Source organism: Schistocerca gregaria, chromosome 9, assembly GCF_023897955.1.
Source record: "Schistocerca gregaria isolate iqSchGreg1 chromosome 9, iqSchGreg1.2, whole genome shotgun sequence".
In the NCBI taxonomy this organism is placed as follows: domain Eukaryota; kingdom Metazoa; phylum Arthropoda; class Insecta; order Orthoptera; family Acrididae; genus Schistocerca; species Schistocerca gregaria.
The window spans coordinates 29,012,548-29,027,811 of NC_064928.1; the positions used below are offsets into that span (position 1 = coordinate 29,012,548).

Sequence of the window (15,264 nt, forward strand, 5' to 3'; positions counted from 1 at the left end):
ACAGGCAAGCGGGACAACGCATCGGCGTTTCCATGCTTAGCAGTGGACCGATACAAGACATCGTAGCGGTACTGCGAGAGGAAAATAGACCAACGAATGAATTTATGCGCTGTACGTGGAGGTACAGGCTTGGTCGGATAAAAAGCGATGTCAAAGGTTTCTGGTCTGTGATTATGGTAAAGTGACGACCATACAAGAAATCATGAAACTTTGTAACACCAAATACGAGAGCCAATGCTTCTTTCTCGATTTGTGAATAATTTCTTTGCGCAGACGAGAGCAATTTGGACGCAAAGGCAATAGCGCGATCGTGCGATCCATCTTTGTGAGTAAGCACAGCACCGATCCTGAAATCAGATGCATCCACCATCAACAAAAGGGGCTTCTGGGGACCGAATGGCGTAAGGCAAGTATTGGAAAGCAACGCCGATTTCAACCGGCGAAGGCGCGGTCGCATTCCGTCGTCCAGACAAACGGAACACCCTTACGGCGTAAGCGATGAAGCGGAGCTGAAATGGAACGTTGATAATAATTAATTTTTTCCAGCACACTCTGTAGCTGCTTCAAATTCTGCGGCTACGGCAAGTCTTGAATGGCACGAAGGTGCGTGGGACTGGGATGTATGCCTTGGGAATTGATTACATGTCCAAGGCATAGTAAGTCCCGAGCAAAAAACACACATTTGTCCTTTCGCAAGCGAAGACCATTTTGTCGCAAGACCTGAAATAATGTTCTGAGATTGGCTAAATGTTCTTCTTACGTCTTTCCGGAGATCACAATATCGTCCAGATAATTTGCTGCAGTAGGGACCGACGCACAAACTGTTTGTAGATATTGCTGAAACAATGCAGGGGCGGATGCACACCCGAACGGCAGTCGTTTGAATCGATACAAACCAAGATGGGTGTTAACCACCAAAACGCGCTGGGATTCTTCGTCCACCGGTATTTGCAAGTACGCATCTGCGAGGTCCAACTTCAAAAAATATTTACCGGGGCAAAAACATCTTCCGGGTGGGGTAAAGGAAAAGTTGCAATCACTAGTTGTGGATTCACTGTTGCCTTGAAGTCCGCACAAAGTCTCAACTTGCCGGAACGTTTTGGCAAAATTACTAAGGGTGATGCCCAGAGAGAATCCAGCACACACCTTGTGATTCCAAATCGTGTAATGTTTTTGCGACCTCATCACGCAATGCGTGGGGAACACTGCGCGCTCTGAAAAATTTCGGTTGCGCGTTTACTTTCAGTTCCAAATGTGCTTTATAGTTCTTAACGCAGCCGAGGCCCGGTGCAAAAATGTCTGCAAATTCTTCACATAGACGAGAAACACTGTCTGAAGGCATAGTCTGATTCACTGAAAGGACCTGAACAAATCGAAACCAAACAAGTTCACTGCAGAAGAAGAACGAAGGACGTAAAGTGACACAAGTTTTGTTTGTCCTTTGTATGTTGCAAGAAGGCTGCACTGTCCTAACACAGGGATACGTTGACCGGAGTAGCTATTTAACATAACATTTGCGGCACGCAACGGAGGTGTGCCCAGCAGTTTGTAAGTGTCTTGATTGATCAGTGAAACTGCAGCTCCGGTATCGAGCTGGAATGGTATCACTTTGCCGTTAATGTCCAAGTCTACAAAAAGTTTATTGTCCTGCTGACGACAAGAGCGACTGTCTCGTGCAACGTGAACTGACACTGGTACAAAATCACTTGCGACTTGACGGGAGTTCCAGCGATGTCGACGCACACTATTTTTGGGACGAACACAGTCACTGTTAGAGAGAGTGGCACTGGGCGGAGTGGAATGAACTACATGAATTTCCATGGGCGAAGTTTCGCGAGCCTGAGTATCCGTGGTTCGATTCCGATTCCGGCGCGAAGCAAAGGGCCTGGAACGGTTTTGAGCTTCCGATCTGAGCTTTTTCTGGGAAACATCCTGGCCATGTCCTTTTTTATTACAATAAAAGCAAATAGCTTGGCGTGACGGGCAATTCTCACGCGAATGTTTAGTAGCACACAACGGGCATGATTTGATCACTGCATTAGCTTGCCTGCGCGGCACACGTGGCTGAGAGCCTGGCGGCAGCGGCGCGGCCGGGCGCGAGGGCTGTTTACTGTTCCGTGCAGCTCGCCCGGCGGGCCGGTTAACCTGACACACTGCTGGCGAAGTTTCAAATGATTCCTGAGCAAAGTCAAGTGTGTCCTGCCGATCCAATATGTCCATCACTTGTTGAAGGGAGGGATTTACTAGTTTCAAAATCTGTTCCCTTATACGAACATCAGAAATGTTCTGTGCAATTGCATCACGTACCATAGTATCTGAATAAGGGAGTCCACATTGACACTCAAAAGCACAATCCCTAGTAAGGCCTTGCAAGATTGCAACCCACTCCCGATTAGTCTGACCTGCCGTACGTTTTGTACGGAAGAAGGTATACCGTTTCGCAACTACATTGACTGATTCTTTGAAATACGCATCTAATGCAGACAAAATTTCTTCGTAGGACAAGAGTTGCTACGTCGCGTCACGTCGGTACGTGGTCACGCCGACCGATGATAATAAAAAAGGCTGCCACTCGTTACCTTGAATCCAAACTGGCGTGACCACTCCGTCCAGCTTTCCAGTGCAGCATCAAAAGGTCGAAAAGTTGGTGCAACAGCGTGTTGTGGCTGCGTTACCGGTGAAGCGGCTGCTGCCGCATCGTTTAGCATCGCACGTTGACCCTGGATGAGCTGTCCAAGGGCATCCAGTAAGGTCTGCGTCTGCTGATTCTGTAAGCGATAAAATTCGGACAGTACATCTGGAGATCGTGGCGAAGCCATTACACAAGTAAATCAGGGAAATATCGATACGAACGCGGTTTTGCCTCGTCGCCAATGTTGTGGTTGGCAGGAGAGCCAACCGTGTTCCTAAAGGAGGCCGAAATGCACGCGTCTTAGCTCACGCAGGCTGGCGTGAAGTCTGGAACATGACAAGGGAATTAGAATTGAGAAAAACGGACGTAGCTGGTGGAATACTTAACTTCAATCCATTAACGGAGAACGTCGCTCTATATGGTACATGATTCACAATATCAATAGTACGGATACTGGCGCCTTGCTAGGTCGTAGCAAATAACGTAGCTGAAGGCTATGCTAACTATCGTCTCCGCAAATGAGAGCGTAGAAGTCAGTGAACCATCGCTAGCAAAGTCGGCTGTACAACTGGGGCGAGTGCTAGGAAGTCTCTCTAGACCTGCCGTGTGGCGGCGCTCGGTCTGCAATCACTGATAGTGGCGACACGCGGGTCCGACGTATACTACCGGACCGCGGCCGATTTAAAGGCTACCACCTAGCAAGTGTGGTGTCTGGCGGTGACACCACACTGACCAGCAGCAGGTGATCGACACTTGTTCGATCAGAGCCCAACGCTCGGCAGAGACATATTAACATTGTGACCAGTAGCAGGTGATACCCACCTACTCTGGTAACAGCCCACTGCTTAGCTCACACAGTTCAACATTCTGACCAGCAGAAGGTGATCCCCACCTACCCTGAACAGAGCCCACTGCTCCGCACATACGATTAAAAATTGCGACCAGCAGCAGGTGATCCACAGCTGTTCCAATCAGAGCTCACCACTCGACACACATGGTTCACCATTGTTAGCAGCAGCAGGCGAGCCCCACCTACTCTTATCAGAGCAGGCTGCTCAGCACACACGATTCAAGACTGTGACCAGCAGCAGGTGATCCGTACCTACTCTGCTTGGCACACACAGTTGATCATTGCGACGAGCAGCAGGTCATCCCCACCAGTTCTAGTCAGAGCCCACTGCTCGGCACACACAGTTGAAGATTGCGACCAGCAGAATTTGATCCCCACTTGTTCCAATCAGATCCCACCGCTCGGCACACAGGGTTCAACATTGTGAGCGGCAGCAGGTGAGCCCCACCTACTCTGCTCGACACATAGTTGAAATTTGCAAACAGCAGCAGGTGATCACAACTGTTCCAATCAGAGCCCACCACTCGGCATGCACGCTTCAACATTGTGACGAGCAGCAGGAGATCCCCACACACTCTGCTTCTCATACACGGTTGTTCGTTGAGACCTGGAGCAGGTGATCCCTACCTGTTCCGATCAGAGCCCACCACTCGGCACACATTGTTCAGCATTGTGACCAGCAGCATGTGTTCCCCACCATCTCTGATCAGATACCACTGCTCCGATCAGAGCCCACTGCTTGGCACACACGGTTCAACGTTGTGACCAGCAGCAGGTGATCCCCAACTGTTCTGATCAGAGCCCACTGCTCAACACACATGGTTCAATATTGTGACCAGCAGCAGGTGATCCCCACCTATTCTGATCAGAGCGCACTCCTCGACACACACAGTTCAACATTGTGACCAGCAGCAGGTGATCACTACCTGTTCTGATCAGAGCCCACCGCTTGGCACACACGGTTGAACATTGTGACCAGCAGCAAGTGATCCCCACCTGTTCCAATCAGAGCCCACCGCTTGTCACACACGGTTGAACATTGTGACCAGCAGCAGGTGATCCCCAACTGTTCCCATCACAGCCCATCGCACAGTACACACGGTTCAACATTGTGACCAGCAGAAGGTGATACCCACCTACTCTGATCACAGCCAAATGCTTGGCACACATGGTTCAACTTTGTGGCCAGCAGAAGGTGATACCCACCTACTCTGATCACAGCCAAATGCTTGGCACACATGGTTCAACTTTGTGGCCAGCAGAAGGTGATTCCCACCTACTGTGATCAGAGACCACTGCTGGGCACACGCGGTTGAACATTGTCACCATCGGTAGTGATCCCCACCAGTTCTGGTCAGAGCCCACCGCTCGGCCGACACAGTTCAACGTTGTGACCAGCAGCAGGTGATCCCCACCTGTTCTGATCAAAGTCCACTGCTCGGCACACATGGTTCAACATCGTGACCAGCTGCAGGTAAGACCCTCCTACTCTGATCAGGGCCCACTGTTCCCCACAAACATTTCAACAGTGTGACAAGCATCAGTTTATCCGCACCAGTTCCAATCAGAGCCCACTGCTTGGAACACATGGTTCAACATTGTGACCAGCAGCACATGAGCCCCACCTACTGTGCTCGGCTCACACAGTTGAACTTTGCAACCAGCAGCAAGTGATCCGCACCTGTCCGATCAGAGCCCACCACTCGGCACACACGGTTCAACAATGTGACCAGCAGCAGGAGATCCCCACTGTACCGATCAGAGCTCTCCATCAGCATGCACGGATCAACATTGTGACCAGCAGCAGGTGATCCCCACCATCTCTGATCAGATACCACTGCTCCGCACATACGGTTGAAGACTGCGACCAGCAGCAGATGATCCCCAGCTGTTCCAATCAGAGATCACCGCTCAACACACATGGTTCACCATTGTGTGCAACAGCAGGCGAGCCCCACCTACTCTGATCAGAGCCCACTGCTCTGCACACATGGTTCAAGATTGTGACCGTCAGCAGGTGATCCATACCTACTCTGCTTGGCACACACAGTTGAACGTTGTGACCAGCAGCAGGTCATCCTTACCAGTTCTAGTCAGAGCCCACCGCGTGGCACACACAGTTCAATGTTGTGACCAGCAGCAGGTGATCCCCACCTGTTCTGATCAGAGTCCACCGCTTGGCACACATGTTTCAACATCGTGACCATCTGCAGGTAAGATCCTTCTACTCTGATCAGAGCCCAATGCTTGGGACACATGGTTCCACATTGTGATCAGCAGCAGGTGATTTCCATCTGTTCTAAACAGAGCCCACCACTCGTCACACACGGTTGAACATTGTGAGTAGCAGCAGGTGAGCGCTACCTACTCTGATCAGAGCCCACTGCTCTGCATATATGGTTGAACATTGTGACTGACCGCAGGTGATATCAACCTGATCCCAACATAGCCCAACACTCAGCAAACACGGTTCAACATTGTGAACAGCAGCAGGTAATTCTCACCTGTTCTGATCAGAGCCCACCGCTTGGCACACACGGTGCAACATTGTGACCAGCAGCAGGTGATCTAAACCTACTCTTCAACTTTCTGACCAGCAGAAGGTGATCCCCACCTACTGTGATCAGAGCCCACTGCTTGGCACACACGGTTGAACATAGTGACCAGCAGCAGGTGATCCCCATCTACATCGATCATCAGAGCCCAACACTTGGCACACACAATTCAACATTGTGACTAGTAGCAGGTGATACCCACTGTTCCGATCAGAGCCCACCACTCGGCATGGATATATCAACATTGTGACCAGCAGCAGGTGATCCCCACCTACTCTGACCAGAGCCCACTGCTCGGCATGGTTAAAGATTGCGACCATCAGCAGGTGATACCCCACCTGTTCCAATCAGACCTCACCACTCGGCACACACGTATCAACATTGGGACCTGCAGCAGGTGATCCCCAGCTGTTCCCATCACAGCCCAGCCCTATGCACACACGAATCAACATTGTGACCAACAGCAGGTGACCCCACCTGTTCTGATCAGAGATCACTTCTTGGCACACACAGTTGAATATTGTGCCCAGCAGCAGATGATCGCCACCTACTCTGATCACAACCAACTGCTTGGCACACTTCGTTTAACATTGTGGCCAGCACAAGGTAATCCCGATCTACTGTGACCAGAGCCCACTGCTCGGCACACGCGGTTGAACAGTGTGACCATCAGCAGGTGATCCCTACCTATTCCAGTCAGAGCCCACGGCTCAGCACACACAGTTGAACATAGTGACCAGCTGTTGGTGATTCCCATCTACACCGTTCATCTGCGCCCAACGCCTGCCACACACATTTGAACATTGTGACCAGCAGCAGGTGATCCCCACCTGTTGCCATCAGAGCCCACTGATTAGCACACACAGTTCAACATTGTGACCAGCATCAGGGGAGCCCATCTACTCAGCTCGGCACGCACAGTTTAACTTCAGGAACAGCAGCAGGTGATCCCCACTGTTCCGATCAGAGCCCACCGCTCAGCACTCACGGTTCAACATTGTGAGCAGCAGCAGGTGAGCCCAACCTACTCTGATCAGGGCCCACTGTTCCTCGCACGTAATTCAAAGGTGTGACCAGCATCAGGTTATCCCCTCCAGTTCTGATCAGAGCAAACTGCTTGGCACACACTTTTTAACATTGTGAGCAGGATCAGATAATCCCCTGTTACTCTGATCCAAGCCCAACGCTCGGCACACACAGTTAAACATTGTGACCAGCAGCAGGTGATCTAAACCTGTTCTGATCATAGAACACCGCTTGTCACACACGGTTCATCATTGTGATCAGCAACAGGTGAGGCCCACCTACTCTACTCGGCTCACACAGTTGAACTTTGCAACCAGCAGCAAGTGATCCGCACTTGTTATGATCAGAACCCACAGCTCGGCATACATAGTTCAACATTGTCAACAGCAGCAGGTGACCCCACATACTCTGCTTGGCACACATGATTGAACGTTGTGACCTGCAGCACGTGATCCCTACCTATTACGACCAGATCTCACCACTCGATACACATTTTTCAGCATTGTGACCAGGAGCATGTGATCCCCACCTGTTCTGATCAGAACCCACCGCTCGGCACACTCGGTTCAATGTTGTGACCAGCAGTGGGTGAATCCCACATGTTCTGATCAGAGCCCACTGCTTGGCACACTCGGTTGAACATCATGACCAGCTGCAGATAAGCTCCTCCTACTCTGATCAGAGCCCACTGCTCAGCACACACAGTTCAACATTGTCACCAGCAGCATGTGATACCCTCCTGTTCTGATCAGAGCCCACTGCTCAGTACACACAGTTCAACATTGTGACCAGCAGCAGGTGATCTAAACCTGTTCCGATCATAGAACACTGCTTGTCACACACGGTTCAACATTGTTACCAGCAGTAGGTGATCCCTACCTACTCCTAACACAGCTTACTGCTTGACACACGGTTCAAAATTGTGGCCAGCAGTAGGTGGTCCCCACCTAACGTGATCAGAGACCACTCTTCGGCACACGCTGTTGAACATTGTTTCAGTCAGAGCGCACGGCTCACCACAAACAGTTGAACATAGTGACCAGCTGTTGGTGATCCCCATCTACTCCGATCATCAGCGCCCAACACCTGTCACACGTTTGAACATTGTGACCAGCAGCAGGTGATCCCCACCTGTTGAGATCTGAGCCCACTGCTCAGCACAACCGGTTCAACATTGTGACCATCATCAGGTGAGCCCATCTTTTCTGCTCGGCTCACACAGTTGAACTTTGAGACCAGCAGCAAATGATCCCCACTTTTCCGATCAGAGCCCACCACTCGGTTCACATGGTTCAACATTGTGAGCAGAAGCGGGCGAGCCCTACCTACTCTAATCACAGCCCGCCGCTTGGCACACACAGTGAAAAGTTGTAACCGGCAGCAGGTGATCTCCACCCACTCTTCAACATTTTGACCAGCAGAAGGTGATCCCCACCTACTGTGATCAGAGCCCACTACTTGTCACACACGGTTGAACATTGTGGCCATCAGCAGGTGAACCCCACCTCATCCAGTCAGAGCCCACGACACAGCACACACAGGTGAACATAGTGACCAGCTCCAGGTGATCCACATCTACTTCAATCATCAGAAAACAACACTCGGCACACACAATTCAACATTGTAACTAGCAGCAGGTGATACCCACTGTTCCGATCAGAGCCCACCGCTCAGCATGGATATATCAACATTGTGACCAGCAGCAGGTGATCCCTACCTACTCTGACCAGAGTCCAGTGCTCGGCACACACGGTTGAAGATTGTGAACAGCAGCAGGTTATTTCCACCTACTCTGATCAGAGCCCACTGCTCAGCAGACACGGTTGAAAATTGTGACCAGCAGCAAGTGATCCCCAGCTGTTCCAATCAGACCCCACCGCTTGCATACACGGTTCTACATTGTGGCCAGCAGCAGAATATCCCCACTGTACCGATCAGAGCCCACCGTTCGGCATGCACAAATCAACATTTAGACCAGTATCAGGTGATCCCCACCTACTCTGATCAGAGCCCACAGCTCCCTACTTACAGTTGAAGATTGCGACCAGCAGCTGGTAATCCCCAGCTGTTCCAATAAGAGCCCACCCTTCGGCACACATAGTTCAACATTGTGAGCAGGAGCAGGCGAGGCCCACCTACTCTAATCAGAGCCCACTGCTCGGCACACATGGTTCAACATTGTGACGAGCAGCAGTTGATCCCCACCTACTCTGCAAGGCACACACGGTTGAACGTTGTGACCAGCAGAAGGTGATCCCCACCTGTTCTGATCAGAGCCCACTGCTCGTGACACATGGTTGAACATTGTGACCAGCAGCAGGTAATCCCCACCTCATACAGTCAGAGCCGACCACGCAGCACACACAGTTGAACACAGTGACCAGCTGCAGGTGATCCCCATCTACTTCGAACATCAGAGCCCAGTGGTCAGAACACACAATTCAATATTGTGACTAGCAGCAGGTGATACCCACTGTTCCAATCAGAGCCCACCGCTCGGCAGGGATATATCAACATTGTGACTAACAGCAGGTGATTCCATCTTATTCTGACCAGACCCCACGGCTCGCACACACGGTTGAAGATTGCGACCAGCAGCAGGTGATCCACACCTGTTCCAGTCATATCCCACAGCTCGGCACACACGGTTCAACATTGTGAGCGGCAGCAGGAGAGCCCCACCTACTCTGATCAGGGCCCACTGTTCAGCAAACGCAGTTCAACGGTGTCACCAGCATCGGCTTATCCCTACCAGTTCTGATCAGAGACCACCACTTGGTACACACAGTTCAACATTGTGACCAGCAGCAAGTGAGCCCCAGCTACTCTGGTCGGCTCACACAGTTGAACTTTGATCGGAACAAGTGCAGATCAGTTGCTGCTGGTTGCAGAGCCCACCGCTCGGCACACAATTCAACATTGTGAGCGGCATCAGGTGAGCCCCACCTACTCTGATCAGAGCCCACTGTTCTGCACACACAATTCAAAGTTGTGACCAGCATCAGATTATCCCTACCAGTTCCGATCAGACCCCACTGCCCAGCACACACGGTTCAACGTTTGACCAGCCGCAGGTGATCCCCCCCTACTCTGATTGGCAGAGACCATTGAACGTTGCGACCAGCAGCAGGTGATCCCCACCTGTTCTGATCAGAGAACACCACTCGGCACACACAGTTCAACATCGTGACCAGCTGCAGGTAAGCCCCTCGTCTTCTGATCAGAGCTCACTGCTCGGCAACACGGTTTGACATTGTTACCAGCAACAGGTGATCCTCACCTGTTCTGATCAGAGCTCACCGCTCAGCACACACTGTTGAACATTGTGACCATCAGCAGGTGATCCCCACCTCATCCAGTCAGAGCCCACCACACAGCACACACAGTTGAATATAGTGACCAGCTGCAGGTGATCCACATCTACTTCGATCATCAGAGTACAACGCTCGGCACACATAAATCATCATTGTGACCAGTAGCAGGTGATCCCCACCTACTCTGATCACTGCTCAGCACATACAGTTGAAGATTGCAACCAGCAGCAGGTGACCCCGAGCTGTTCCAATCAGAGCCCACTATTCGGCACACGCGGTTCAACTTTGTGACCAATAGCAGGTGAGCCCCACCCACTCTGCTCGACACACACAGTTGAACTTTGCAACCAGCAGCAGGTGATCCCCACTGTTCCGATCAGAGCCCGCCACTTGGCACACACAGTTGAACATTGTGACCAGCAGAAGGTCATCCCAACTGTTTCCGATCAGAGCCCACCGCTTGGCACACAAGGTACAACATTGTGACCAGCAGCAGGTGAACCCCACCTGTTCCAATCAGATCCCACCACTCGGCACACACAGTGTGACCAGCATCAGATTACCCCCTCCTGTTCTGATCAGAGCTCACTGCTCTTCACACACGGTTCAATATTATGACCAGCAGCAGGTGATCCCCACATACTCTGGTCAGAGCATACTGCTCAGCATATACGGTTGAAGATTGCGACCAGCAGCAGGTGATCCCCAGCTATTCCGATCAGAGCCCACCATTCGGCACACATGGTTCTACATGGTGCTTAGCAGCAGGTGAGCCCCACCCACTCTGATTATAGCCCACGGCTCGGCCCTCACAGTTCAACATTGTGATTAGCAGCAGGTGATCCCCACATACTCTGCTTGGCACACACATTTAAACGTTGGGAGCTGCAGCAGGTGATCTCTACCTTTTCCAATCAGAGCCCACCGCTCGGCACACATTGTTCAATATTGTGACCAGGAGCATGTGATCCTCACCTGTTCCAATCAGAGCCCACTGCTCGAGCACACACGGATCAACATTGTGACCAGCAGCAGGCTAACCCCATTAACTCTGATCAGAGCCCACTGCTCGGCACACGTGGTTCAACATTGTGACCAGCAGCGTGTGATCCACACCTACACTGCTTGGCACACACGGTTGAATGCTGTGACTAGCAGCAGGTGATCCCCACGTGTTCTGATCAGAGCCCACCGCTCGGCAATCACGGATGAACATATTGACCAGCTACAGTAAGCCCATCCTACTCTGATCAAAGCCCTCTGCTCAGCACACACGGATCAACATTGGGACCAGCAGCAGCTGATCCCCACTTGTTCTGGTCAGAGCCCGCCACTCGGCACACACGATTGAACATTGTGACCATCAGCAGGTGATCCCCGCCTCATCCAGTCAGAGCCCACCACACAGCACACACATTTGAACATATTGACCAGCTACAGGTGATCCCCACCTGTTGCCTTCAGAACCCACTGCTCAGCACACGCGGTTAAACATTGTGACCAGCATCAGGTGAGCCCACCTACACTGCTCGGCACACACAGTTGAACTTTGCAACCAGCAGCAAGTGATCCGCACCTGTTCCGATCAGAACACATCGCTCGGCACACACGGTTAAACATTGTAACCAGCAACAGGAGATCCCCACTGTACCGATCAGTGCCCATCGTTTGGCACGCACAAATCAACATTGGGACCAGCAGCAGGTGATCCCCACTTACTCTGATCAGAGCCCACTGCTCCGCACATATGGTTGAAGATATCGACCAGCAGCAGGTGATTCCCAGCTGTTCCAATCAGAGCCCACTACTCGGCACATATAATTCAACATTGTGATCAGCAGCAGGCAAGCCCCACCTACTCGGATCAGAGCCCACTGCTCGGCACACCTGGTTCAACATTGTGACCAGCAGCAGGTGATCCCCACCTAGTCTGCTTGGCACACACGGTTGAACTTTTTGACGAGCAGCAGGTGATCCCCACCTGTTCCGATCAGAGACCACTGCTCGGCACACACGGTTCAACATTGTGACCAGCAGCAGATGATCCCCACCTGTTCTGATCAGGGCCCTCCACTCGGCACACACGGTTATACATTGTGACAATCAGCAGGTGAACCCCACCTCATCCAGTCGAAGCCCACCACACAGCACACACAGTTGAACATAGTGACCAGCTGCAGGTGATCCCCATCTACTTCGATCATCAGAGACCAATGCTCGGAACACACATTTCAACACTGTGACTAGCAGTGCGTGATACCCAATATTCCGATCAGAACACACCGCTTGGCACGGATATTTCAACATTGCAACCAGCAGCAGGTGATCGCCACCTGTTCTCATCAGAGCCCACTGTTCGGCACACATTGTTCAACATTTTGACCAGGAGCATGTGATCCACATCTGTTCCGATCAGAGCCCACTGCTCGGCACACACGGTTAAGCGTTGTGACCAGCAGCGGGTGATCCCCACCTGTTCTGATCAGAGCACAATGCTTTGCACACTTGGTTCAACATCGTGACCAGCTGCAGCTAAGCCCCTCCAATTAGAGTCCACTGCTCAGCAGATATGGTTCAACATTGTGACCAGCAGCAGCTGATCCCCACATGTTCTGATCAGAGCCCACTGCTCGGCACACACGAATCAACATTGTGACCAGCAGCAGGTGATTCCCACCTGTTCCAATCAGAGCCCACCGCTTGGCACACGTGGTTGAACATTGTGACCAGCAGCAGGTGATCCCCACCTGTTCCAGTCAGAACCTACCGCTCAGCACACACAGTTGAACATAGTGACCAGCTGCAGGTGATCCCCACCTACTCCGATCATCAGAGCCCAACGCTCGGCACACACGTTTGATTATTGTGACCAGCAGCAGGTGATCCCCACCTGTTGCCATCAGAGCCCAGTGCTCAGAACACACGGTTCAACATTGTGACCAACAGCAGGAGAGCCCACCTACTTTGCTCGGCACACACAGTTGAACTTCGGGACCAGCAGCAGGTGATCCCACCGTTTAGATCAGAGCCCACTTTTAGGCACACACGATTGAACATTGTGAGCGGCAGCAGGTGAGCCCCACCTAGTCTGATCAGGGCCCCATGCTCCGCATTCACAATTCAACGGTGTGACCAGCATCAGTTTATCCTCACCAGTTCCGATCAGTGCCCACCGCTTGGCACATGCATTTCAACATTGTGACCAGCAGCAGAAAAGCCCCTTCTACTCTGATCAGAGCCCATCGCTCGGCACACACAGTTAAACATTGTGACCAGCAGCAGGTGATCCCGACCTGTTCAGATAAGAGCCCACCACTTGGCACACACGGTTAAACATTGTGACCAGCAGCAGGTGAGCCCCACCTTCTCTGCTCAGCTCACACAGTTGAACTTTGCAACGAGCAGCAAGTGATCCGCACCTGCTCCGATCAGAACGACACCAGTCTGCACACATGGTTCAACATTGTGACCAGCATCAGGTGATCCCCACTGTACTTATCAGAGCCCACCTTTCGGTACGTACGGATACACATTGTGACCAGCAAAAGGTGATCTCCACCTACTCTGCTTGGTACACACGTTTGAACATTGTGACCAGAAGCAGGTGATCCCCTCCTGTTCCGATCAGGGCCCACTGCTTGGCATACACAGTGCAACATTGTGCCCAGCAGCAGGTGATCGCCACCTCTTCTGATTAGAGTCCACTGCTCGACACACACAGTTCAACATTGTGACCAGCAGCAGGTGATCCCCACCTACTCTGATCACAGCCAACTGCTTGGCACACACGGTTCAACATTCTGACCAAAAGAAGGTGATCCCCACCTACTGTGATCAGAGCCCACTGCTTGGCACACACGGATGAACATTGTGACCATCTGCAGGTGATCCCCACCTCTTCCAGTCAGAGCCCACCACGCACCACACACAGTTGAACATTGTGACAGCAGCAGGTGTTCCCCAACTGTTCCGACCAGAGCCCACTGCTTGGCACACACGGTTCAACATTGTTACCAGCAGCAGGTGAACCCTACCTATTCTGCTCAGCACACACAGTTGAACTTTGCAACCAGCAGCAGATTATCCCTAGCTGTTCCGATCAGAGCCTACCACTCGGCATGCACGGTTCTATGTTGTGACCAGCAGCAGGTGATCCCCACCTACTCTGACCAGAGCCCACTGCATGTGGGCCTGTGGGACAGTATTATGCTAAAGGGGCCTTGGCGTATTCCTCTGGGGGCATACAATAGAATGGAAAGCTCCATAGCGCTTTTGAGCTTCCCGAACACTATTACAGACTACATGCGTCCCTTACTGCTTGATGTTTTTCCCAGTGGGGCAGGCTTCTTCCAGTAATATAACTAACCCTGACTTGAGGCCAGGATCTTGCTACAGTGGTTCGACGTGCGTGAACTCCCTTTGATGACTTGGCCACGAAATTTGGCTGATCCGAACCCCACGGGATAGATCTGTTTAGCTACCGGGTGTCAGTTCCGCGATCCTAAACCACCAGCCGCTAAATTACGGGAGTCGAGCGACCTGCACGTACACATCTGGTGCCACGCTCCTACAGAAACCAACCAGAGACTTGCCGAATAGCTGCTGCATGTTACACTGTTAACGTTCGGCTCATTAATGTCCGTGAGTACAGGCACGTGTGTGTGTGTGTGTGTGTGTGTGTGTGTGTGTGGATATTTGCTTGCATGAGCTTGTGATGAAATCGGAAGTGGTATCCAGAGTTGCAAATCATAAAAAATTTTTAATTCAGTAATGCAACTGGGCATTAATGTGTTGACATATCCTATTTTTTGTTTTCTTTTCCAGCATGTCCGCTCTTCAGGATATTCTAACTGCAGTGACGTCTGCTGATGATTGGTGAGTTATGCT

General features: G+C 51.6%; 1 protein-coding gene across 4 annotated transcripts in view; it reads left to right on the forward strand.

Annotated features, from left to right (window-relative positions):
- The window catches only part of LOC126291794 (uncharacterized), a 146,181-nt gene that overhangs the window by 73,318 nt on the left and 57,599 nt on the right, over nucleotides 1-15,264 (forward strand). For 3 of the 4 annotated variants that reach the window (XM_049985487.1, XM_049985490.1, XM_049985488.1), the window contains exon 2: nucleotides 15,202-15,252. The exons of the other annotated variant lie outside the window; for it this stretch is intronic. In XM_049985487.1, the coding sequence (XP_049841444.1) occupies nucleotides 15,203-15,252 (50 nt within the window). In that variant the 5' untranslated portion in view covers nucleotide 15,202. The remainder of the gene's footprint in view (nucleotides 1-15,201; nucleotides 15,253-15,264) is intronic. 4 annotated transcript variants of the gene reach the window in all.